This window comes from Hemitrygon akajei, chromosome 10 (genome assembly GCF_048418815.1).
Source record: "Hemitrygon akajei chromosome 10, sHemAka1.3, whole genome shotgun sequence".
NCBI lineage: Eukaryota > Metazoa > Chordata > Chondrichthyes > Myliobatiformes > Dasyatidae > Hemitrygon > Hemitrygon akajei.
Window position 1 is genome coordinate 30,310,224 of NC_133133.1, and position 27,362 is coordinate 30,337,585.

General features: G+C 40.3%; 1 protein-coding gene across 6 annotated transcripts in view; it reads left to right on the plus strand.

The window, feature by feature from the left end:
* LOC140734261 (zinc finger MYM-type protein 3-like) overlaps positions 1-27,362 on the plus strand; it is a 101,957-nt gene that overhangs the window by 61,168 nt on the left and 13,427 nt on the right. The window contains exons 13-22 of one of the 6 annotated variants that reach the window (XM_073057987.1): positions 1,512-1,677; positions 8,561-8,631; positions 10,348-10,461; positions 10,725-10,899; positions 12,908-13,023; positions 17,002-17,176; positions 18,589-18,735; positions 19,982-20,085; positions 20,339-20,507; positions 25,667-25,818. In XM_073057987.1, the coding sequence (XP_072914088.1) occupies positions 1,512-1,677; positions 8,561-8,631; positions 10,348-10,461; positions 10,725-10,899; positions 12,908-13,023; positions 17,002-17,176; positions 18,589-18,735; positions 19,982-20,085; positions 20,339-20,507; positions 25,667-25,818 (1,389 nt within the window). The remainder of the gene's footprint in view (positions 1-1,511; positions 1,678-8,560; positions 8,632-10,347; positions 10,462-10,724; positions 10,900-12,907; positions 13,024-17,001; positions 17,177-18,588; positions 18,736-19,981; positions 20,086-20,338; positions 20,508-25,666; positions 25,819-27,362) is intronic. The other 5 variants (XM_073057988.1, XM_073057989.1, XM_073057990.1 and 2 more) reach the window with 5 other exon arrangements.

The following is a 27,362-nucleotide window of genomic DNA, read 5'->3' on the forward strand; positions in this document are numbered from 1 at the left end:
AAAATAAGTTAAAGGATGTGGAAATAGAACTGTCACTGATGTTTTCTTTTGACTGTGGTCAGACCAGTCTCCAAATTATATGTGCAAATATTAATTAATCCAACGTTTGAAATCTATAAACATTGGAATTACAATATTTAGGGTGATTAGATGCTATAAAATTACAGACTCTTTAAACAGAAGGAGAAAATTATTTTGTTTTCTCTATTTGAGGGGCATTTAGGTTAAGAAAAAGACTTCAATTTTGAGGAGAGGCTAAGGAAAAATCTATAATTATGCTCATTAGATGTCTGTGATAAAATAAGCAATGTTGATTGGATTTAGAATTTAGAACGGATAGGAATTTATGACTAGAAAACAACGGCAAATTTTAGGTCAGTGTTTGCAAAGAGGATTGAATGTAGAGCATTTCTGAAAATAGAAGTGAATAGATATTAAAAAGGGAGATGAATTACTGGCAAATATGGTGAAATATCAGGAAACTATCTTATGGAAAATGGGCTTTAAAATGTTGGGCTGATGGGCCTCTGAGTTATAAAAGCATTTTCATAATTGACGAGGTAAGTTCCTTCTTGGCTACTGAAGAGGCTAGTGGTTAGTAGAGATGCACTTACCCTGAGTTTTGGTTCTGGGAACTTCAGGACTGGGGGAGAAAAATCAGAAGATTAAAGGTGATTAGGTAATGATTTTGATGATTTACCTTTATGCCGTCATGGTCTATGACTAGTGCCTGTATATATTTTATATGAGAATTAAAATAGAAAAATTTATCATTGTACTCCATTCAAATGAAATCTGTTCTTTAATATTACATATCCCAACATTAGTTATCTTGGCAGTTTTTAAAAAAAAATGTTTCTTTCACTGTTTCTCCACAGGCATATTGTGAACGTGGATTATGTAGCCACTCTTAAGCAGAAGCACGGATGTTTTCTTACAGATCATTTGTTGTATTTAGGACATTGAATTTTGCCATATTGTCATTCAGCTTTGGAAACAAATTTTACTTTTCTCCCCTTCCTCACAGAGTATTGGATCTGTGGAACAAACTCCTAGCAAAAGCAGTTAATGATGTCGATTAACTCCATTAAAAAAAATGTGGCTGGATAAGTATCTGGCTAGAAATACGATCTATGGTAGAGATAGGTGCAGACACAGATCATCAAATGCTTCATGGAACACTGGTTCCTGTGCTCCTGGGACCATGGAATTGTCAACTGCGAAGAACAACTGGCCAGGTTTGACTGATTGTGGATAGATTTTGTGGAGACATTGTTATTCTTGAGGGTGCGAAGAAATTTTGCAGAACTTTCCCTCCGGTCACTGAGCGTACTTGGTAGAGCCTTTGAGAGGGCAGGTTGTACACGGTCTCTGGAAGGAACAGGCTTGATGGACTGAACGGCCCTTTTCTCGTTCCATGCTTCATGTTAACAGCTGTGACCTGCCTTGTGCAACATGTTTGTTTGGGTGCGGAAGGTGACTGCTTCCTAATTGTTCACTGTGTCCTTCAGGTAGCCAGATGCCATGCCTGCAAACGTCAGGGCAAGCTTCTGGAAACGGTACACTGGCGCGGGGAAATTAAACACTTCTGCAACCAGCAGTGCCTCTTGCGCTTCTACAGTCAGCAAAACCAGCCCAATCTAGCGACGCAGAAGGGACCTGAAAGTCTGCTTAACAGTAAGTGGGGAGAGAAAGCCGCATGTTGTAGGCAGTGGACGTGATAAAGTAGTAGAGCAAGTTGCACTGCAGTACCAAGCGGTGCTTTGCTAACCACAGATTTAATAGCTGTTGATCTATTAGCCATTTCGTGGCAACCATTGAGGTGCGACGGCTTGACCGTTCTTTGCTGGGAGACCTGATCTTCACTGTATCTGTGCATCTCTGTACACTTGTCACTGTAGGTAATTCATTTACACTGTCCATAGAGGCCCATTAGTGATATGCGCATTGTCTCTCAGCATTTTCACTACTGAGTGCGAGATGAAAGTCAAACCTGAACTGAGTAATGTAATGATAAACCTGACAGTGTACATTCACTTTGAAGAGAATTCACTGTCGTGATTGCAGCTAGTAATTGTGTGTTCATCATCTCATGAATTGCTGCAGCTTTGCTTTTACTATTTTGATCAAAATCTCTCAGGTTATTGCTATCTTAATTACATTCCCCACACACATTTATCCCTGCTGCACTCTTGTTCTGAGGAAAGGTTAGCTTGGCCATTACTTGCTCATTTCAGTTCTACACCTGCCTCTTCAGAAATATCCACTGCATATCCATTTGAGTAAAAATGGTTTGTTTTATCATTGCTTATTAAGAATTGCTTTCCTGTCTTCTTTTAGTTAGGAACTCGTGCGCATTGGTTGTGGGGGGTGGGGGGAGGCGATTAAATATTTTATTTTGAGTGCTGAGAGATGCTAGAGTGGTTCCGTGATGACACTTACTCATATTCGACAGTGCAACAGACATTTGGTTTACTTTGCATTTGTGGTAGATTGATGGTTGACAACTTGATTTGAAATTCAGGTATAAATAGTAATGCTGATAATTATATAAAATGAATCCTTCTCCAGCACTCATCTTGGCATTTTGTAAAAAAAAACCTATTTTTAAAGAGGATCTTTCATGGAATAGCTGTTTTTCATTTGGTAACTAACAAGTCCACAAATGTGTTTAACAAAAGCTGGTTGTGGTTAATTATAGGGCTTCATGATAGAATTTGCTTACCTGTCATATGGTGTCAAAGGATCTTTGTTGCGGCAAGTCAGTGTTTCATCCAAAATGCGGAATACAGCATTCATTGACTGAAGCATCATCCTTGATTATATACTCGTATTGTGAAGCATGAATTCTTCTGACTTTGGTGACAATGTTATCAGTGATGCAAGCTTACTGGCGGGTTTTGCAGTGTTGATTACACACACTTTTGGTGAGTTTTGCAATTTCAGCTTGTCTTAGGACATCATGAAATGCAAATGTATAAACTTTTTTATGTGGAGGTACTAAAAAATATATTTGAAGTCAGTTAGGTCCTCTAAGATAGCTGCCCCAACCCAACTTTGATTCTTCTTCCATGATGATTTCGAAGTTTCATAGTTGAACAGGTTTAAAAAAAATTAAATAGTTTTATTTCGTAATCAAGAATTTAGATCTTGTGTCTATGGTTGGTGTTCCAATTTCCCTAATTGTTTCATTTCACAGTAATAGCACAAGTGTATATATTTTTAAATACTTTTCAACTGTTAAAGAAGGCAACGATTTTATTAGATTAGTTAATATTTTTAAAAATGTAGTTTAAGGGACTTGCTGAGTTAAAAAAAATCATTGCTTGTTGTAATGGTAATTAACTTTTGAGAATTGGTAAGTTCATTTAGATTATTGGTGAGGCAGGTTTTGATTATTGTTTCACTACTACTTGGTCATCATAGATAAACCTTTTTAGTATGACTTTTGCTTTGAGCTGTGTGTTGTACAGAATTATGTTTTATTTTTCGGCTCTTTCCCTTTTGTCTTAAGACACCACCACCAACGCCACAGCATATTTTTGCCCCAGCCCTTTTTGCAAGGAGTAGGAATTCATGGTTGTTACTGTACAACAGTGGAAATTCTGTCTCTGATTTGCCTTGGTGGTTGAGGGTTGTAAAAAGTAATAAGTTCTTGTAATAAATAGGAATAGGCCATTTGGCCTCTCAAGTCTGCCACGTTATTCAATAAGATGTCTAAAATGTCAAAAATGCTCTATTTAGCCATTTAAATTTTATTTGTTTTCAAAAATAGCTTTAGTGAAAAGCCAGTTACATGAACTGTCTCCTGAAAACCTCCAATGAAAGGTGCAGAGCATCCTGATGAACCATGCTATTTAATTTATAATTTAGCATTATGTATTTCTGTTGCGTGGTTCATTAAATACACAGCATTATATGTCTTGCTGGACTACTTGCTCCTGGAATTTGGGTCAATATAATGTGAATTAAAACAACTGCCATATTAGGGCTTTGCTTTGGCTTCGGCATAATTAACTGAGATTAAAGTGAATTGCTGCATTGGGCATCTGAAATTTCATATAATGCCAAGTCATTTGTGAAAAATAATCAGTTTCCATCTTGAAGTTCAGTCATTCAGAGTTGGATAAAGTTGAGAAAGCATTGATCTGTAAAACTACTAAGGTGAAATACTGCTAGGTGTTTTATTTATCCATAGCTTGCACACGTTGCTAGCACAGGCCATCATTTATTGCTCTTGTGATTGGTGGTTTACCACTGCAGTTTATATACTCATGGAATCAGTCTGTTAATGAATTTTGAGTATCGGGGAAGAATGTGCTTTCTAACAGCGAAGTATATTGGCTTAAGAGTAATTTTCTTGTAATTTCCTTCCTTGCTGGTGTATTATTGATTATACATTAAAAGAGTGAAGTGGCAGTAATCCCAAATCCAATGTGTATTCTTCAAATCCAGTTGCACTGAATTGAGGTGTAAAATATTTTAAAAGTGGGGAATGAATGTGATAGTACTTAGATTTAAATCATGTTATTTTTGCCCCTTTATTCAGACCTGGGATTTGTACTAGTGTTCTGTCAGAGCATTGCATTTGGATAACTGCTGTTGTACGGTTCATCAACAGTGTTGCAATTCAAAGCAGTCAGTGAAATCGTTATACTGCAGCTGACACTTTGATCTTGTTGAAGGACTGCATTGCTTAAGGTAGATTTCTACATCTGTCAAGTGGATTGTTAATGTTATTGATACTATTTTCTTCACTCCAGAGCTCTTTAAAATAATTCAAATGTATTTAAATTCCCTAGTTGCTGTGATGTGATTAGCAGTGTCTCTGGGATACTAATTCAGTAAAATATCTAGCTTGCACGTGGAAGCAAATATAATCAACCATTCGCACTGGCGACACAAAACTGCTGGCCTCACACATATTTAATCATTTGGTTTGTATGATACTGTAATTCACTTCCATTGTTCAGGGTAGCACTAGAAATCTCTCAGAGAAATGCTTCTTCGGAGCACACGCCAACCTGCTCCAGTCTATCTTTTGAAATAAAGCAGTGCAAGGTGATGTTTGCCCAACATTGTTCATGACTGAAGTCCTGATGATAGATAGATGGATAAAGTTATGGGTAAGGAGAGGAGGGGTGGTAAAGTGGGTAAGTGGAGGCATTAGCAATGATCTTTCAAGAATCAGTAGTTTCTGGAATGGTTCTGGAGGACTGGAAAATTCAAATGTCACCCTCCTCTTTAAGAAGAGAGGGAGGCAGAAGAAAGGAAGGTTATAGGCCAGTTACCCTGACTTCCGTGGTTGTGAAGGTGTTGTTAAAGATGAGGTTTCAGGGTGCTTGGACAAAGTCAACATGGTTTCCTTAAGGAGAAATCTTGCCTGACAAATCAATTGAAATTCTTTGAGGAAGTAACAAGTGGGATAGACAAAGGAGAGTTGGTGGATGCTGTTTATTTGGATTTTCAGAAGACCTTTGACAAGGTGCTGCACATGAAGTTGCGAGCCCATGATATTATAGGAAAGATATCAGCATTTTTAGAAGATTGGCTGACTGGCAGAAGGCAAAGTGTCAGAATAAGCAGGACCTATTCTGGTTGGCTACTGTTAACTAGTGGTGTTTCGTAGAGATTGGTGTTGGGACCACTTCTTTTCATGTTGTATGTCAGTGATTTGGATTATAGATTTGATGGCTTTGTGGCCAAATTTGCAGACAATACAAATATAAGTGGAGGGACAGGCAGTATTGAGGAAGAAGAGTGTCTGCAGAAGGATTTAGATGTACAGGAAAAATGGACAGATGGAATACAGGAAGTATATGGTCAGATACTTTGGTAGAAGAAATAAAGGCATAGGTTATTTAATGAATGGGGAAAAAATTCAAAAATCAGAGGTGCAAAAGAATTTTGAGATCCTCATGCAGGATTTCCTAAAGATTAAATCGGTGATGAAGAAGACAAATGCAATGTTAGCATTCATTTTGAGAGAACTAGAATTTAAGAGGAAGGATATGATGCTGAGGCTTTGTAAGGCACTGGGTACACTGCACCTGGAGTATTGTAAGCAGTTTTGACCCCTTTAAGAAAAGATGTGCTGTCTTTGGAGAGGGTCCAGAGAAGTTCACAAGAATGATTCCAGGAATGAGGAATGTTTGATGGCTCTGGGTATGTACTTGCTAGAGTTTGGATGAGTCAGGGAATCTCACTGAAGCATTTTGAATACTGAAAGGCCTAGGTAGAATGGATGTGAAGGGAACGTTTCCTATAGTGCAGGTTTCCCAGCCTTTTTTATGCCATGGAGCCTCACCAATAACCAGGGGTGCTTGAATCCAAGGTTGGGAACCATACTCGTAGTTGAGTCGCTGGCCAGAGGACACAGCCTCAGAATAGTGGGGCTCTATTTAGAACAGAGATGAAAAGGAATTTCTTTAGCCTGAGGGTGATGTTTCTGTGGAATCCATTGCCACATCCATTGGCCTCCAGCTGTGGAGGCCAAGTCGTTGAATGTATTTAGTGGTGGTTGATAGATTCTTAGTGAGTTAGGGCATCAAAGGTTATGAAGTAAAGGCAGCAGACTCATTGGGGGCAAGTGGCCTAATTCTACTCTTGTGACTTATAATCTTATGGTATGGATGCATGTCCTGTTCTGCAAATATTTTTGTCAGGTGTTTTGTTCCTAGGACTGTCAATAATTTGAAAGGTGAGGAATGTGGTATTACAAGTAATTTTTTTTCTATAGCTTGGGATATTTGGAAATGTGAAAGATGATTGGACTGCACATCATTTAATTTACATTTCATTATTTTCTGAAAGAACTAATTGGCTTAATGTTGCATTTAAGGTTCTAAAGCTAAAATTTTCTTGTGCCTTACTTTTAAAACATTCTGCTGCAAGATATTGTGCCTTGATTGTGTGCTGAAACACACTGACTAAGGTTGGTAAGACCTTGGAGTTAAGGCTATGAAAATTGCATGGTTTCCTGATCCTCCTGTGGGTTAACTGTACTAGAACTTTGTGGAGGCAGCCTCATATTGCTGTGGATAAGGTGGTTTGATGAAGTAGACTGACATGGCTCTATTGTACAATGCGATTGGTTTGTGGTAGATTTCCTGGTGAGAATCTGGTTTTGCAATCATCCTGGGACAAAAGGAGGATAATATTTTTGAAGCTGGCCAAGTCTGAGGAGGAACCTCCATAATCTCTCCTGGTTGACAGAATGGAGTGTTTTCTTTGGTGAAGGGCCATGAACTGTGATTGATGCCCGTCTCTGGTTTCCTCCCATGTTAGTTTGCTATTATACACCAGCTGCCATGCGGGCTTGATCCATTTCAAGTCCTGGTCCATTGGCAAAGTGAACTAAGTTTGGCTTACAGCAATTAAAGGTGCTTTAATAGGATATTTTTCATCTGAAACTGACTCAAAGGAACCCATTCATGTCTACATATGTCCTTCTGTTAAGATAAAATATGAGGAAGGGGTACAAAAATTTATTTTTCTGCCTCAATAATTACATCCATTCTTGGTGAGTTATCAGTGGTAAAGCAAATTTACTAATATCTTGTTCAGAAGGTTCAGTTTTAGATTCTGCAAAGGATTTGCAGACTTGCAGCCTGATAAATAACCCAACATAGTAAATAATTTAAAAACACCTTTGTGTCTTTGGTCATTGAGAACATTTCAATTGGCTTTTTTTTAAAGCAAATATTCATATAATGACTTCACTTTGTTTTCTGTGTCTCGGAAATATCCTTCCTTTAGAACAATGAACACTTTCTGCCTTGATTTGTAATGCAGAAATTTGAAATTGGTAGATAATAGCTAAATGTTTTCATTGAATTTGATTCTGTTCTGTGTGAACAGTAAAATTGTGTTTCAACCTGGAAGTGAAGTTCAGTTTTATTGTTGTTCAGATGAAGTTTCTTTTACGTGTAACATCTGCATTGAGTGAATGCAGTTTTCCTAGATACAGATTTAGTCACATTTTACTTTGCCTCATTTAGATCTCAATTGGAGTTAACTTGGTATGGATTGTAGTTTTGTGCAGTGGGCTAATGCCTGGTAGATGCTTGTTTGAACCCCTCTGGATTTATTTTACATTTCAAGTAGTGCAGAGATATGACCCGTTGGCCAAGCCGTAATCCAAGCCCAAATCCCAGATGTCAGAATGTGTGCCTTGAGTCCTCTCGAGCCCATTCATTCAGTTGCCAACATTTCAAAAATGTTTTTGTTTCATTTAGTCATGAAAACAAATGCATTAAACATGTATGAAATTCCCTAAAAGGCATAAAATAATTTCATTAATTGTGTTTTGTCCCAGAACCTCTGGCTTGTAATTTGCCGTGCACATGTTGCACGACTAGCACAGACGAGTGCAATTACAGAGATGTGCAGTGGTGACCTCAAGTGACTTCCACGTTATGTGGGTGATTTTTTTTTGCAAGTTGACAGCTTACTGAGGTTTTGTAAACATGCACACCCAGAATTGTGCGCAAATTCGAATGTGCACAGTCACAAACATCGGCTCAGTTTGTTTCAAACAATCTGTGTCTTTTGTTTGCAGATGAGGCGCAGGAGTCTAAGAATGCGACGTCTCCAACTCCCTCTCCGACTCCCTCTCCCACGAAATTTGAAGTAAGTAAAGTTTTTTTTGTTTTGAATGATCTTCCACCTACCATAGGAGTGGATTGAAATGTTTTTTTTTGCCATTTTAACTCCACATTCAGTATGCTTCCTCCCATGCCCCGGGTACTAGCTGAACAGTTGAGGGATTGAACTCTGAATGTCCGAGGTATGTGCATCCATATTCCATTCATAGCTTTTTTTGAAACAAGGTAGTTGGTTCCAGTCACAGAAAGGTTCCCATGGAAATGGATGCACTCTGTACAATTCAGGCATGTTGCACATGTTGATCATAAGTCAGGAAGCAGCAGTATTATTTTAAACCACTTAAGTCTTAAACTCTTTTTGTGTTATTCTGCAGAATATGAGAGTTTGTTTCTGAATTTGCGTACTGCTGCCTAAACGTAATGGATACACAAATGTAAGCCTGAACAAAGATGCTATAGCTTATCAAGCTCACTTTCTTAACAGACCGTGCGCAATCTGTCCTGTGATGGATTCCTTGCCACCAGTGTAATCATAAGAAGGAAAGTTCTGCAAAATAAGTGGTCTCCAGTAATCAAAACTCCAGTTTTTTATCTTGTATTTGTATTACTCGCTCAAAACTAGACAGCTGCCCTCCACAATCCCAGCATTGCCAGAATTGCACTGTTCCATGGAGCATTTGATTTATCTTTGTGCTTATCCTACCTTCAAATCCATTATTAACCATTTACTTTATATAACTTTTATTTATTAAGGAGTTAATCAGCAAAGCATTGGTAAAAAGCAGTGTGAATGCTGAATATCTGAAATAAAAACAAAAAAATGCTGGAAACGTACAGGCCATTCAACATCTGAAAGAGAAAAATAGGTAAAGTTTCAGATTTGACTCTTCATCAGAATTGTGTATTTAAGCATATTTTGTTTGTATTTCAGTTTGTAAAGCATTAACTGCTTTTATTGCGAGTTGCTTGCACAGTTGCACGACCCCTGGAAGGGGGAGGTGGCATTGCACTGAAAATCTTCAGTATTATTTGTATCCAGAAAGATTGTTTTCAATCAAATGGAGGGTAATTCTGTGCATATATGATCAGAGTTCCTTCCCTTCATCTGCTTGTTTGTAAATTTTATTTGAAAAAAAACTTGTGTTAAGATATTAAAAAAAAAAAAAAGATTTCTTGGAAATTCAATACAATTGTGACTGCAGACAGGGGAGGGGGTTTCTGGTCCTCTTCTGTCTGCTGGGTTATTGTTTACGGTCATATTTTGATTTTAATATTTAGGATTCTGTTCATTAGATGAGAAGGCTCAGGAGCCTTAACTGTAATAATTCATCTCCACAGCTGTAGAATACAAAAAATTAGTGCATGCTATATTATGAATGGCAGCACCCTCAAATAGTAAATAATCATTAAAACTCCACTAAAAAGAAGCTGTATTTTGTTGGGGATCCGAGATGGGGAAAATACAATGTACTGTTTATTGCAGTGACCTGAAGATAGGAGTTCTTGTATTCGAAGAATAAAATCAAATTTTGTATTAAAAGTTTGAAGAAATTCTGGGATTTGGAATGTTGTGTTTTCAGTTATCACATTGTTTTCATAACATTTAGTTACATTCCATATATTCTTTGACAAATTATCAATGATTTTTTTTCATTTTCCCCCCCTCCCCTCCCCCTCCACTCCCCCACCCTCCCCATTTTAACCCTACTAACCCATTCTGGGGTTCATTTGTGATTACAAGCAGCACTCTGGTACCTCACCCAGTGGCCATTCTTCACGTGCAAGCTTGGGCAGTGAATGTGAGGGAGACAGCACAGCTCAACCTGATTCTGTCGTCTCTTCAATGACCACACAGGTACACTTGAGCAGGCATCTCCAGATAGTAACTTGGAACAGAAACATGCTGTGATTTGTGTGGAGGGAGGCCTCATGTTTTGGTCCTACTACCCCCATGACTGAAATTAGCTGACTGTCTCAGACAAAATATTCAGCCTGGAAATTTCCTTGTCTTTTCAGTTTGATGTGTGATATATCAATTTGGGGTAAAATTGCTTGTTCATTTTTCTAATAATTTAACTATCCTGTATATTTCTAATTTTAAAAATATTTTTTTATTAGGCATCTGTACAGACTCGATCGTCAAAACAACCACCGCCACCTCCACCTCCACCACCTTCACCACCATCTCCACCTCCTGTGACACTGAAGAACAAGGCAATACTGTGCAAACCCTTGACTCAAAATAAGGGTATCTCCTGTAAACCTGAAATGAAGTCCAAAGGATGTCAAACAGGTAAATGAGGAAAGTAAAGATTAAATCTGTATAGTAGATTGTAGAAGAACATAGCTATTTATTGTTAAGTGAACACAGAACATTACCATACAATTCAGGCCCTATAGCCCACAATGCTGTGCTGAACATGTACTTACTTCAGAAATTACCTCTGGTTACCCATAGCCCTCTATTTTTCTAAGCTCCATGCACCTATCCAGGAATCTCTTAAAAGACCCTATGGTATCTGCCTCCAACTCCGTCGCTGGCAGCCCATTCCACGCACTCACCACTCTGTGTTTTTTAAAAGAAACTTAACCTTGACATCTCCTCTGTACCTATTTCCAAGCACCTTAAAACTGTGCCCGCTCGTGTTAGCCATCTCAGCCCTGGGAAAAAGCCTCTGACTATCCACACGATCAGTGTCTCTCAGCATCTTGTACACCTCTATCAGGTCACCTGTCATCCTCCGTCACTCCATTATTCTCAACCTATTCTCATAAGGCATGCTCCCCAATCCAGGCAACATCCTTGTAAATCTCTGCACCCTTCCTATGGTTTCCACATCCTTCCCGTAGGGAGGTGACCAGAACTGAACACAGTACTCCAAGTGGGGTCTGACCAGAGTCCTATATAGCTGTAACATTACTGCTCAGCTCTTGATCTCAATCGCACATTTGATGAAGGTCAATACACCATATGCCACATAGTCAACCTGCGCAGCTGCTTTGAGCGTCCTATGGACTGGGACCCCAAGATCCCTCTGATCCTCCTCACTGCCAAGAGTCTTACCATTAATACTATATTCTACCATCATATTTGACCTACCAAAATGAACCACCTCACACTTAATCTGGGTTGAACTCCATCTGCCAGTTGATGTCCTGCTGTAAACTCTGACAGCCCTCCACACTATCCACAACACCCCCAACCTTTGTGTCATCAGCAAACTTACTAACCCATCCCTCCACTTCCTCATCCAGGTTATTTATAAAAACCACGAAGAGAAGGGGTCCCTGAGGCACACCACTGATCAACAACCTCCATGCAGAATGTGACCCGTCTACAACCACTCTTTGCCTTCTGTGTGCAAGCCAATTCTGGATCCACAAAGTGAGGTCCCCTTGGATCCCATGCCTCCTTACTTTCTCAATGTTGTGCCCATCTTTGATTTACTCTAAATCAATCTAACCTTTCCCTTCACTCAATTTATTCCTCTTATCATCTTGCACACAAGTGGAAGATGAATTAAATTCTTTGCATATTCTTTTAATTTTGTAATATTGACTGTACAAAGTAAATCGGTGATGTTCCCAGACGAATAATCCAGGTTACAGAGACCATGAATTCCCATTCCAAGGACAGTAGAAAAAAAGGCATGATCGTTTGTCTTGGGGCTTCCCTTAATTTTGTTCTTCAGTTATTTTAAATTTGAGAATCCTGAAGTATACTTTTGTTTTTCTGTAATCTTAAAACTTCCTTCCATCAAGAGGTGGGGGGTTGGTAGAAATGAAAGCACGTCACCTGGATTGGTCTGATTTTTGTTTCAATCTTGACATTGTCCATCATTATGGGTCCTGTTCTTCTGGTAGTATTTGTAAATATCATATTCAGAAGCGGTCTGCCAATCTCACTGCCTACCTACATGCAAATACTGTACGTATTCTAGGAATGACAGTTATTGTACATTGCTCAACACGTTAAATATTGGAATGCCTCAACTTGGAAGAGTACTTTTAGTCAGATGTTCACCATGCCTTGTTTTATTCCACATTGTGGCCCTTACTTATACAACACAGATCTGTAAGTCTTGGATTATCAGATTATTTGTCACTATTTTTAAAGTAGTTTTTCTCATTAATGACAGAATGTGTTTGTTATTGCTTGGGGAAGAATTGGTGCAATTTGAAGTTCCATACTGCTTACAAAAAGCAGTTAAAATTTACTAAGATTAAATCAGTAAGTTTGAGTCAGCAATGGAAATTAAGCATTCCAACACACTTTTGAAAATCTTTGATTTCTGTTTCAGAAGAGGAATGGAAGCCACATTTGATTGTGGTACCCATCCCTGTGCCAGTCTTCATACCAGTGCCTATGCATATGTATTGTCAAAATACCCCAGTGCCTTTCTCTATGCCAATCCCGGTAAGTTTTACAGGTCATATTTCAAAGCCTTTTGAGTAAAATGTGCTTATTTACTTGGTAGCCATTGTCAATCAAGATGAATTTATTTTTCCTGTTTAGGATCACAGTTTAAATGTATGATTGATTGAGAGTCATGAGAATGATTAAAGCATCAAACTCTGCTGCTTCAAAAGAATTTTGATTGGCATTTAAATTTACTATGCAGTCGGCCCTCCTAATCCGCAGGGGATCGGTTCTGGGACCCCTCGCAGATACCAAAATTCACGGATGCTCAGGTCCCTTATTCAATCTGTCTCAATGCGGTGGACCTTAAGACCCAGCGGAACCCCAGACCTTATTTAACCTGTCTGAGTGCGGTGGACATTAGGACCCGGCACCAGAGATCTGAATGCGCAGTATTTCTGTTCACGAAAATAATTACGATCACGATTGAAAATAAAGTGGAAATAATAAAGCCATCGAAAAGGGGTGAAACACCATCGGTCATTGTAAAAGCTACGTCGGTCAACGATCGGAACAATTTTAAAGGATAAAGTGAGAAAGGCTCTGCTCCGATGAAAGCTACAATTATTGCTAAGCAACGCTGTGGTTAAATTATTGGGTTTTGGAGTTTTGAGTTTTTGATCCTCCACGTCAACCCGGCACAGTGGAGAGCGCACTCGGGAGCGATCTGTCCCGAGTCCCGAGAACTTCTGTTCCTGGGCCCGGCACTGAAACATACGTTCTTAAGTGTTTTATATGCATAGAAAGGTAAAATATATACTATATACTAAGACAAACGTTTGACTAACTGATGCTAAATAATACTGGATGGACCTGTTCCGACTTACTTAGTAAGAGAACTTCCGATTTTTTTCGATCCCGATGCACGATAACCCACACACATCCGCCCGTATACTTTAAATCATCTCCAGATTACTTATCATACCTAATACAATGTAAATGCTATGTAAAATGGTTGTTATACTGCATTGTTTAGGGAATAATGATGAAAAAAAAAGTCCATACATGCTCGAACAGGAAGTGCTGGAAGAGCACTTCCGGGTTTTCATGATTCGTGGTTGGTTGAATTTGCGCATGCGGAATCTGACGATAAGGAGGGCCGACTGTAATTTTTGTCTGTTAAAGCTAATAGAGTAATTAACACAGTGGGAAATAGAGACATTTCTATAGAAGGGTCTCGGACCAAAACATGGACTGTTTATTCCTCCTCCTGCCTGACTTCCTTCAGCATTTTGTGTGGGTTGCTCAAGATTTCCAGCATCTGCAGAATCTTGAGTTTAGGATGTGCATGTATGTGTTTATGTCTTTTTTCAGTGCCTGCATTCCCCCCCCCCCAACCTAATTTTTTTTACTCTGTTCATCTGACATGAGGGCTATTCTGTATTGGTATTTCTGAGAACTGTAGTTTGTGCCGGCTGGTTGTTTTTTACATAGTGGTAAATGTTTGAAACCTACTGCCAGGTGAGTGGTAGGAGCGAATACGCTAGCAATGTTTGAGAAGCATTTAGACAGACATACTGTATGAACAGGCGAAGAATGGCAGGGTATGGGATTGTTAGATTGGCATTGTTGTTGGCATAGACATTGTGGGCTGTAAGGCAGGTGACTCAAGAGACTAAAGATACTGAAATATGGAGCAACAATCAATCTGCTGGTAGAACTCAGCAGTTCAACCTACTGAGTTCCTTTAGTAGATTGTTGCTGTAGTGCTGTATTGTCCTTTAGTGCTTCTGATACCTGATTGGTTGATGCTTCAAATCACTTATGAATCACCTGGACTATTCCTCTTTCCACCCTGTCTCTTGCAAAAATGCTGTCCCCTTCTCACAATTCCTCCATCTCCGCCACATCTACTCTCAGGATGAGGCTTTTCATTCCAGGACGAAGGAGATGTCTTTCTTCCTTCCTTCCAAAGGGGCTTCCCTTCTTCCACCATCAACTCTGCTCTCAAACGCATCTCTCCCATTTCCCACACATCTGCCCTCACCCCATCTGCCCACCCCCCCACTCGGGATAGGGTTCCCCTTCTCCTCACCTACCACCCCACCAGCCTCCGGATCCAACGTATAATTCTCCGTAACTTCCGCCACATCCAACAAGATCCCATTACCACCACATCTTTCCCTCCCCCACCCCACTTTCTGCTTTCCGCAGGGATCGCTCCCTACGCGACTCCCTTGTCCATTCATCCCCCATCCCTTCCCACCGATCTCTTTCCTGGCACTTATCCTTGCAAGCGGAACAAGTGCTACACCTGTCCTTACACTTCCTCCCTCACCACCATTCATGGCCCCTGACAGTCCTTCCAGGTAAGGCAACACTTCACCTGTGAGTTGGCTGGTGTGGTATACTGCGTCCGGTGCTCTCGGTGTGGCCTTTTATATATTGGTGAGACCAGACGCAGACTGGGAGACCATTTCGCTGAACACCTACGCTCTGTCCGCCAGAGAAAGCAGGATCTCCCAGTGGCCATACATTTTAATTCCACGTCCCATTCCCATTCTGATATGTCTATCCATGGCCTCCTCTACTGTCAAGATGAAGCCACACTCAGGGTGGAGGAACAACACCTTATATGCCGGCTGGGTAGCCTCCAACCTGATGGCATGAACATTGACTTCTCTAACTTCCGTTAATGTCCCTCCCCTTCTTGCCCCATCCCTTATATATTCAGTTTTTTTTCTCTCTCTGCCCATCTTTCTGTGTGTTCTCCATCTCCCTCTGGTGCTCCTTTCCCCCTTTCTTTCTCCCTAGGCCTCCCATCCCATGATCCATTCCCTTCTCTAGCTCTGTATCCCTTTTGCCAATCACCTGTCTGGCTCTCAGCTTCACCCCACCCCCTCCAGTCTTCTATCATTTTGCATTTTCCCCTCCCCCTCCTACTTTCAAATCTCTTACTATCTTTTCTTTCAGTTAGTCCTGACGAAGGGTCTCGGCCCAAAACATCAACGGCGCTTCTCCCTATAGATGCTGCCTGGCCTGCTGGGGTTCCACCAGCATTTTGTGTGTGTTGCGTGAATCTGCTGTATTTGGTTATTCAGTTTCATTTTGGGGTATGATAGAACTTCTGATAATTCTGTCATAAGCTGATGAAATTTTTATATGTTGAATGTTTTAATCAATTTTAGGCACAGCAGGAAACTATACTAACTTTTGTAAAGGTGAGAGGGCTTTGTGGAAGGCAGCAGTTACTCTGCATTATTACTGAGGATATTGCATTAAAAATGCTTGGTTTGTTGTAACATTGAATCAGGTTTTTAGGTCTAGCAAGCGAGACAGAAAACACTGACTGTGAATAAGAATATTCATTATTTATTTATTTGCAAACATTTTAAAAAATCAGCCAAGCATTCATGTTCCCCAAAGTACAGACACTACAAAGCTGAATATTCAACAACTACCCTTGGCTAAAAGCTCATGCAGAGCGTACCTTCCCAGTGATATTGGTATTCCCAAATGCCTTAAAGGAAGAGAGAACAAGCCTCTTCCACATGTTATTTTAGACCCGAGATATTTGAAACTGGACTCCCGATGGCTAACCAATGAGAAAGCCAGCTGCAGTTTGTAAACTAACCATTCACGGCAAAGTGACTTTCAACAAGCAGAATAAGCCACCCCCCCCCCCCCACCCCCACAAACATTTGCAGAGTTTTCAGAGGATTAGACTGGTCTTGAGAACAAATGTTGTTATTTTAATGGAAAGACTAGAATTGTTGAGTAAAAATATCTTGTAATATCTATGTTTGTTGAGGGGGAGTATAAGATACCTATGTTTTGCAGAAATGATGATTATTGAGTTGGTTGATATCAAGTTCTTGAAGTGTTTTCAATTGTGGGCAGTAATTTGGAGAATAGGTTTAATTACATTCACACAAAGAAAAGTGGAACAAAATGTACAAGTATAGAAATGTTTGATAATTTTGTTAGTGGATCTCCTATATTTATTAACAAGCTGTTGTGTGGTTTGTAAACCAGGTCCCTATTCCGATGTTCCTTCCTACCACTTTAGACAGTGCTGATAAAATAGTAGAGACGATAGAGGAGCTGAAAGTTAAAATCCCTTCAAACCCATTTGAAGCTGACATACTCGCTATGGCAGAGATGATAGCAGAAGCTGAGGAAATGGAGAAAGCTTCATCGGACCTTTGTGGTAAGTGTAATTTTCATTTTATGATACCCTTCTCTTTGTTCCAAAGCCTGAACTGCAATGTGAATCTTTTTTGAGGCTTTATGAATTCAAAGTATTACACCCATTCTTCCTTGCTACCTAAAATTTTCTCGTGGTGAGTTGCCCTAAAATGTGCACCTGCTCTGTAACTTTCTGATCATAGTGCATCATGTAGTTTCCAAAGGCTTCCAAAGCTCATCTTTGAATCAGAAACTTTCCTCGATTTTAATATTTTGGACGACTTGTTCTGGGTCCAGCAGATAAGCACAATTCCAAAAGAACACTGCACCTATGCTTCCTTGGAGTTTGCGACAATTCGGCATGACATCTAAAACTTTGACAAACATCTGTAGATGTGTATTGGAGAGCATATTGATTGGCTGCATGGTATGGAAACACCAATGCCCTTGAACGAAAATCCTACAGAACATTGTGTATATGGCTCGGCCCATCATAGATAAAGCCCTTCTAAGCATTGCATATCTACAAGAAAAGTTATCGCAGGAAAGCAGCATCCTTCATCAGGTACCCCCACCACTCAGGACATGCTCTCTTCTTGCTGCTGCCGTCAGGAAGAAGGTACAGGAGCCTCAGGACTCGCACCAGCAGGTTCAGGAACAGTTATTGTTATTCAGGCTCTTGAACCAAAGGGGATAACTTCACTCACCTTCACTTGCCCCCATCATTGAATTGCTCCTACAACCTGTGGACTCACTTTCAAGGACTCTTCATGTCATGCTCTCGAAATTTATTGCTTATTTTATTTTATCATTTCTTTCTTTTCTAGTTGCACAGTTTGTTGTCTTTTACACACAGGTTGAACTCCCATGCTGGTGTGGTCTTTCATTGATTCTATTATAGATTTATTGAGTATGCCACATGAAAGTGAATCTCAGGGTTCTATATGGTGACACATATGTACTTTAATAATAAATTTACTTTGAATGCATAACTTGTTACTTAAAAATGAGTACTCATTAAGCATCAGTACTCTTACTTGTTTGGTCTTTATGTGTAGCATCCTTAAATGATCATACGCTAACTGAGAACATGAATGAAAAGCAAAGCAGCTTGAGTAAGAGTTAAAAAATGATGTCCAATTTTACTTGTTAAGTTTACATGTCTTTTGGTTAGGTTTACATGTTTTGATGTATTTTGGCATCATATAAACTGCCTTTAACGCAAGGAATAGGTATTTAGCATCTGTCTCTCATTCTCTCATTGAAATTCCTCGTGTATAGATAGGATATTGCTATTACTGGCAAAATCAGTGTTCATTACCTATGATGAACCACCTTCAAGGTGGTAAGAGAGCATCAGCAAAGATGATAGGTGAGTGCCAATCAAGCAGACTACGCAGTAAAACGTCATTGCAATTTCTTTATCTGGCCCAGATCTTGCTAGCAATCAGAGTGCTGATGGCCTCCTAGAAGACTGTGACTTATTTGGACCTGCCAGAGATGATGTCTTGGCCATGGCAGTTAAAATGGCTAATGTCTTGGATGAACCAGGACAGGATTTGGAAGCAGACTTTCCCAAAAGTAAGTATGAGCAATTGTTGTACTACTTTAAACTAATCAAAGTTAGGTTTGTGCAATATGCTGCAAATCAGTTTAACTTTTTTTCGTACTGTAATTTAGACCTTTATAAATTTCAATATACTGCTAATCTGAATCATGAATTTGAACGACTGCTTTTCTTTATTAGACTGTTACAAAAGGTGGCCATTTAGCCCTTTGTGTCCAAGTCAATTCCCAGAAAAGCAATCCTATTAGTCCCAATTCTTCCCTTCTTATTTCCCTGTAATCTTGTAACTTTATTCTCCTTTGATCTCTTTGCTACCCACATACACCAAAGGCAAATTAACGTACTGGCGTGTCTTTAGGATATGGGAGAAAACCAGAGTACTTAACTTTACACTGATATGGTCACATGGAAACTATACAAAGTACACTGCAGAAAATTAGGATCAAACCTGAATTCTAGAAGCTGTGAGATCGTGTAGCGCTAACTTTTACCAGCAAGTTTCCCAGTTTGATGCAAGCAGTGGAACAGACATTTCACAAGTAACTTTTGTTATGATGGATGCAACATCATAAGGCTTATTAACCACTTTGCAAAAGGTCTTACGATTAGATGAAAGATTGACATGGAACTCTTTAGCATTTCCATAGCCTGGAACTACCCCCAGTGCGTATTCCAGACATTTCATATTTTGGTTTGTTGTCACTGTAGTAACAAATGATTTATTAGCTGATTTGGGAAACACCCAAAAGCAGTAGTATGATAATGATTAGTGCCTGCTTTAATAAAAGGATTAATATTGGCCAGAGCACCAGTGATCATGTTTCTGATCTTTGAAATATTACCTTATGATCTTAGCTCTTACTAGAGAGAGCAAGCAGAATCATGGTCCAGTCTCTTACCCAAAAGACAGCTGCTTTGAATTTCAAAAGCATGTACAGAAATGCATTAGTTGGGCACATTATTTTCATTGTGGAATTTACAGCTCCAGCATGATCCATTAAAAGTAGAACTTGTTCAGGTTTGCATAGTAATGTGAAACAAGGACATGTTTATAATTACACTCCATTCTGGAAACATTGATTTTTCAGATGTAACTTGGAAATACAGCCTATGTGATCTTACTTGGTGTCCAATACTTCTACCTCGTCACTGAGCTAAGGATATATAATTATTATCAGTTTGCCAACAATGCTAATTCCACGCCAATGTTGTTGAAATCTGTAATCACTTAAACATAGAATTTTGTACTTTATATTCCAGCTCCATTGGAACTTAATACGGGTGTTGATTTCCTTTTTGACTGTGGGCTTGTAACAACAGATGAGGAGCAACCAGAATCTGAAATACCACGGGCCGTAAGAAGGGTAAGATTTCTTTAAGAATTTGTATATTCAAAAGAGGTGTGACTATCACGGCAGTCAGTGAATTTGTGTTGTGGTATTTTAGCCCAAAACAAACTGGTATAATTAAGATGTCATTGAACCATAGATGGTAAAGGAGGCTGGCATTTGGCTCAATTTTTCTATATCAGTTCCTAGTAGGCAGACCAATTTCATCTGTCACATTTCCCCGCTAATTTTTCCATAAACTTGCAAATTGTTTCTTTTTCCCTTATAGGGCCAAAAGCGGCTAATGCTTTCAGAAAGCTGTTCTCACGATTCTCTTGCTAGCCAACAATGTTGTACAGGATTAAATTACTCATACGGGGTAAATGCTTGGAAGTCTTGGGTCCAGGCTAAATATGCCAGTGGAGATGGCAGTAAAAGTGAAGAGCTCAAGTTTGGACGTAAGTAAATAGTATCTCCATTTTTGAAAAAGAACAAAAATGAAGCTATAAAAACACAAAATGCTGGCAGAACTCAGCAGGCCAGACAGCATCTATGGGAGGAGGTAGTGACGACGTTTCGGGCCGAAACCCTTCATCAGGAGTGAAGTGACATGGGATGGTCGAGGGGGGATAAGAAGTGGGGGGAGGGATGAAGTAGAGAGCTGGGAAGTGATAGGCTGAAGGGAAATGGGCTGGGGGAAGGTGGAGAATTATGGGAAATAAAAGAAAGAATGGTAGGGCTGGGGGGAGATTATAGTGAGGGGAGAAAAAGAGAGAGAAAGAGAACCAGACTAAAATTATAGATAGGGATGGGATAAGGGAGGAGCAGGGGTATCAACGGAGGTCTGTGAGTTGAATGTTTATGCCGGCAGGTAGGAGGCTACCTAGGCAGGAGATAAGGTGTATTGCTCCATCAACCTGCGTGTGGCCTCATCTTGATGGTAGAGGAGGTCGTGGACAGACATATCGGAGTGGGAGTGGTCTGTGGAATTGAAGTGTGTGGCCACAGGGAGATCCCGCCACTGCTGGAGAACTGAGAGCTGGTGTTTGGCGAAACGGTCCCCCAGTCTGCGGCGGGTCTCCCCAATGTATAACTAGCCACATCGGGAGCACCGGATACAGTATTATCACCCCAGCTGACTCGCAGGTGAAGTGGTGCCTCACCTGAAAGGACTGTCTGGGGCCTGGGATGCTGGTGAGGGAAGAAGTGTTGCAGGTGTAGCACTTCTTCCATTTGCAGGGATGAGTGCCTGGAGGGAGGTCCGTGGGGAGGGATGGGGGAGATGAATGGACAAGGGAGTCGCGTAGGGAGCGATCCCTGCGGAAAGCTGAGAGTGGGGGGGAGGGGAAGATGTGGCTGGTGGTGGGATCCCGTAGGAGGTGGCGGAAGTTACGGAGGATTATACGTTCGATCTGTAGGCTGGTAGGGTGATAGGTGAGGACTGGGGGGACTCTTATCCCTGGTGGGCTAGCGGGGGGATGGGGTGAGGGCAGAGGTGCGTGAAATATGGGAGATGCAATGGAGGGCAGAGTTGATAGTGGACGAAGGGAAGCCCCTTTAAAAAAGGAAGACATCTCCTTTGTCCTAGAATGAAAGGCCTCATCCTGAGAGCAGATGTGGCAGAGGTGGAGGAATTGAGAGAAAGGGATAGCATTTTTGCAGGAGACAGGGTGGGAGGAGGAATAGTCTAGGTAGCTGTGAGAGTCTGTAGGTTTGTAGTAGACATCAGTGGTTAGGCTGTCTCCAGAGATAGAAACAGAAAGATCTAGAAAGGGGAGGGAGGTGTGGGAAATAGACCAGGTGAATTTGAGGGCGGGGTGAAAGTTGGAGGTGAAGTTAATGAAGTTAACAAGCTCAGCATGTGTGCAGGAAGCAGCACCGATGCAGCCGTTGATATAACGTAAGAAAAGAGGAGGACAGATACCGGTGTAGGCTTGGAACATAGATTGCTGCACGTGGCCGACAAAAAGGCAGGCATAGCTAGGACCCATGCGGGTGCCCATGGCTACATCTTTAGTTTGGAGGAAGTGGGAGGAGCCAAAGGAGAAATTGTTAAGGGTGAGGACTAATTCCAGGTAGGCAGAAATGAGTTCAGTGGGGCAGGAGCAAGCAGAGACAATGGGTCTGCCTGGACAGGCAGGTTTGTGAATCTTAGGTAGGAGGTAGAAACGGGAAGTGCGGGGTGTGGGAACTATAAGCTTGGTGGCCGTGGATGGGAGATCTCCCGAGCTGATGAGATTGGAAATGGTTTGGGAGACAATGGATTGGTGCTCCCTAGTGGGGTCGTGTTCCGGGGTAGATAAGAGGAGGTGTCAGCGAGTTGTCGACGTGCCTCTGCTATGTACAGGTCAGTGCGCCAGACAACAGCAGCAACCCCCTTATCAGCGGGTTTAATGGTAAGGTTGGGATTGTTGTGGAGGGAATGGAGAGCAGAGCGTTCAGAGAAGTAAGGTTGGAATTGGAGCAAGGGGTGGTGAAGTCAAGACGGTTAATGTCCCGAATGAAGCTATGTCCTTTTATGTTCCTTGTCCACTGTTTGACTAAAATTGCTAAAACAGTGCTGAAGTAGACCTGAATGAAATTGCACCATTTTTAAACCTGCAGGTTGCAAGTACAAACCCCATTTCCAGAAAAGTTGGGATATTTTCCAAAATGCAATAAAAACAAAAATCTGTGATATGTTAATTCATGTGAACCCTTATTTAACTGACGAAAGTACAAAGAAAAGATTTTCAATAGTTTTACTGACCAACTTAATTGTATTTTGTAAATATACACAAATTTAGAATTTGATGGCTGCAATGCACTCAACAAAAATTGGGACAGAGGCATGTTTACCATTGTGTTACACCACCTTTCCTTTTAATAACACTTTTTAATCGTTTTGGGACTGACTGAGGATACTAATTGTAGTAGATTCGCAATTGGAAATTTTGTCCATTCTTGCTTGGTATAAGACTGCAGCTTCTCAACAGTCCATGGTCTCCGTTGTCTGATTCTCCTCTTCATGATGTGCCGTACGTTTTCAATAGGAGATAGATCTGGACTGGCAGCAGGCCAGTCAAGCACACGCACTCTGTGTCTACAAAGCCACGCTGTTGTAGCCCGTGCAGAATGTGGTCTGGCATTGTCCTGCTGAAATAAGCATGGACGTCCCAGAAAGAGACGTCGCCTTGTTGGCAACATATGTCTCTCTAAAATCCTAATGTACGCCTCAGAGTCAATGGTATCTTCACATACATGCAACTCACCCATGCCGTGGGCACTGATGCACCCCCATACCATCACAGATGCTGGCTTTTGCACCTTTCACTGATAACAGTCAGGAAGGTCGTTTTCATCTTTGGCATGGAGAACTCGACGCCCGTTTTTTCTGAAAACTAGCTGAAATGTGGACTCATCTGACTACAGCACACGGTTCCACAGTCTTTCGGTCCATCTGAGATGAGCTCGGGCCCAGAGAACTTGTCGGCGTTTCTGCATAGAGTTGATATATGGCTTCCTCCTTGCGTAATACAGTTTCAGGTTGCATTTCTGGATGCGGCGACAGACTATGTTAAGTGACAATGGTTTTCCGAAGTACTCCCGAGCCCAGGTGGCTATAATTGTCACAGTAGCATGATGGTTTCTTAGGCAGTGCCGCCTGAGGGCTGGAAGATCACGCGCATTCAACAGTGGTTTCTGACCTTGCCCTTTACACACTGAGATGTCTCTGAATTCTCTGAATCTTTTCACAATATTATGTACTGTAGATATTGAAAGACCTAAATTCTCTGCAATCTTGCATTGGGAAATGTTCCTTTTGAACTGACTAACAATTCTCTCATGAATTTTGGCACAAAGGGGTGAGCCACAACCCATCCTTGCTTGCAAAGACTGAGCCTTTGATGGACGCTACTTTTATACCCAGTCATGATACATCACCTGCTACCAATTAGCCTGCTTAATGTGGAGTCTTCCAAACCGGTGTTACTTGAATATTCTGTGCACTTTTCAATCTTATTTTAACTCTGTCCCAACTTTTGTTGAGTGTGTTGCAGCCATCAAATTCTAAATTTGTGTATATTTACAAAATACAATTAAGTTGGTCGGTAAAGCTATTGAAAATCTTTTCTTTGTACTTTCGTCAGTTAAATAAAGGTTCACGTGAATTAACATATAACAGATTGTTGTTTTTATTGCATTTTGGAAAATATCCCAACTTTTCTGGAAATGGTGTTTGTAAATTTAGTGCTCCAATCTTGCATTTGTTGGCATTGAATGTGAAATTTCTCTGGCTGCCACAGGACACTTTTAAATGGTAATGGGATAGAGCTGTAGAATACTTACAGCATGTAAGGTGTTCCAGAGTTCTTATTCAGTATATAGTACGTATGAGTAATCCAACCAGTATTTCTTTGCATTATTCTCATGTGACTGCAGTTACTTACTCTCAGCATTTACCCATTTTAAATTTGAATTCTTTTGTTGAATCTGCCTCCCACAAGTGTGGTGGCAGTTCATTCTAAACCCTAGCTGCTTGGAGTGGGAAGTGGAAAAACGTTTTCTCTTGTCACCTGCCATCGTTTGTTGTCCCCTCATCTTTGACCCTTCTGCTAAATGGAACAGTTTCTAATTCTGTCTTCATGATTTTACTGACCTCTCAGATTTTCTTGCTAATTTCATTTTCAAAGGAGAACAACCCCAGGTGCTTGAATCTGCCCTGTAAACTAAACTCCTTCCTTGAATTATTCCATTTGGTTTTATCTGCCCCCTTACATTTGTCCTGAAGTGTGGCACCCATAACTGGAAGCAGAACTCCAGTTTTTAGCTGAGCTAATGTTTCATAAAAGCTCATCTTAATTTGTATTGAATGGTGAGGCAAGCTTTGAGGACCAAGGTGTCCTAGCCTTTCATTTTCTTGTGTTATTTCGTTTGGGCTATTGTCATTTGGTGTTGCTCCATTTCTAGTGAATGGACTTCTCGTGGTTCCATAGAACGTGAATACTAAAGATGCAGCATGGCAACAGGCTCATCAAGTCCACACCAATCATCAAATACCAACTTATATTGATCTTGCATTAACCCTCCTTTTTATTTTCCCTATTTTCCTATCAACTCCCTCCATCATGACTTGGTATTCCTGGAAGGGTAACTTACAGTGGCCAAACAAGCCCCACATTTTTGGAAACAGGAGTATGTGGAGGAAACCCACGTAGTTCCAGAGAAAACCTGCAAGCTCCACACAGCCCGTGGTCAGGGTTGCCTTGGATCTCTAGTACTGTTAGGCAGCAGCTTTACTTGATGTGCAAGTAAGCATGTCACTGGTCTACTGAATTTAAAGTAGAATTATAATTCCATTTTAATTAATTCATAATAGGACTGAAAGAGATTTTTATTTTGGGTAATTTGGGACTTTTAAAAAAAACTTTTTTTGCGTACGTTGTGGATTTGGGATGGGTTCTGGGATTGTATTCCATTTTGAAAATCCTTTTCTTATCATATAGCAGTAACCGTTCTGAAATTTTAGTCCAGTAAAGGGTTAATGTCTATAGCAAGAATATCAGCTGTATGCTATCTTGTTATTCTTGTGAAACTACTTAGCCTATTTTCTCCTCTTCTTCTTCTTCCCCATCAGCTAAACCAATGAGAATTAAAGAAGATATTTTATCCTGCAGTGCTGCAGAACTAAATTATGGTCTAGCCCAATTTGTTAAAGAAGTACAGAGGCCAAATGGAGAACGATACGAGCCGGATAGTGTGTACTATTTATGTCTTGGAATTCAGCAGGTGTGGTTTACGAGTTTAAATTCGTGTGCATTATTTCAGCATGTTGATATTTTTCTTTTACACCAAAAATCACAGGATTACAGTTCTTTGTCCAGGAAACCTGTACAGGCCACTCAATAATCAAGATTGTTACAAATGGAGGGCACAAAAGGCTTATGACTTGTTTTTCTCAGCAAAGGAGATTGAAGCCATTTCTACAGAGCATACACTTCATTTCAATAGAATGTTTTGATTCTTGCAGTATGTGCTTTTAGGAGTTGTGATCAAGCTACAAAAGGGAATGTATAGTGTACTGGTTGCAATGTCCTCACAGCATTCACCATCTTCTAGTATGCTACTCCTACTTTTTCCATGTCTATAAAGCTGCCAACTTCCATCAAGGTCAACTCATTATTATCTCTAACCTATTCCAATTATTTTGTGGCCTGCTTTTACTCTACATAAAACCTCTCATTCGTCAATCTTTTTTTTGTATTATATTGGTTAGTCCACAGATGTTGCCTCAGTTTTAAAAGCCTTGTCCCTTCATGGCCTCAGTTACCCAGCCCCACTGTTGTATTTGGAGAAAAGAAATTTAGTTTGTCAATTATTTTATTAAGAAGTTTTTCAATTTATCATGGTTCCAATACAAATTTCTTTGAACCTTCTTTGGATTTGGGATCTGCTTTGTAGGTGCTCTTCCACTAGGTGGTGCAAGTGGCCAAGAAAGCTGTTTGCTTCCATTGGCTATTCACTATTCATTGACATGAACTTAATAGGATGTAGTTATGCTTGGACATTCACAACTTTTAATTCAAACAGCTTTCATCCTGAGCTCCGAATTTGGTGATTTTCATATAGTTTTGCCACTGCATTGTCAGTAGGAATGACTATTAACTGGTATTGAAGTATTGTGGTAGTTTAGTTAACAGAAACTTGCACCTATGGAAATCCTAAATCACTACCAAAAAAAATCCCAGACATGGAGTGTAAATTTGCTCTTATGAAATTTATGTGGAGATAAAAAACAAACACAATTCAGCTCTCTTTTTTTTAAACTTGTGTACAGGTGAGGAGGCTTTGAATTGCAGAAAACCACAAAGTTGTTTTTCTTGTTTTAGAGTAATACTTTTGGTTTTACTGTCTTGGGATTTGCTATACTTACAATCAGACTGCTTGACCAATTGCGTCTAAACTGAAATGTTACTCCTACAGTTAAACTGGTATGGCTGAAGCCCTGGCCTTTGACTCATTTGCAGGTTTTATACCCAAGGCTAATTCACAATAGATTGTTGACCCCAATTTGATGATTCTTCCCATATACCTTTTTGTGGCAAAAAACTACAACTGCATGCTTTCCACCCCGGACCCTACTGAATCCAGAAATAAGTTTACTGCCAACAACTGGGCTTCATTGGTCAGTGCACTATGTAGTACAGTGCTGAGTTATGTGAATTTGAAGATCTTGGGTTCTATGTACCTAGCTCTGTTAGAGTCTGTGACCAGAGCAAGGTATTGGTTTGCATTTTGGTCACTTCCATCTCTCGTGATTTTGGAAAATCTAA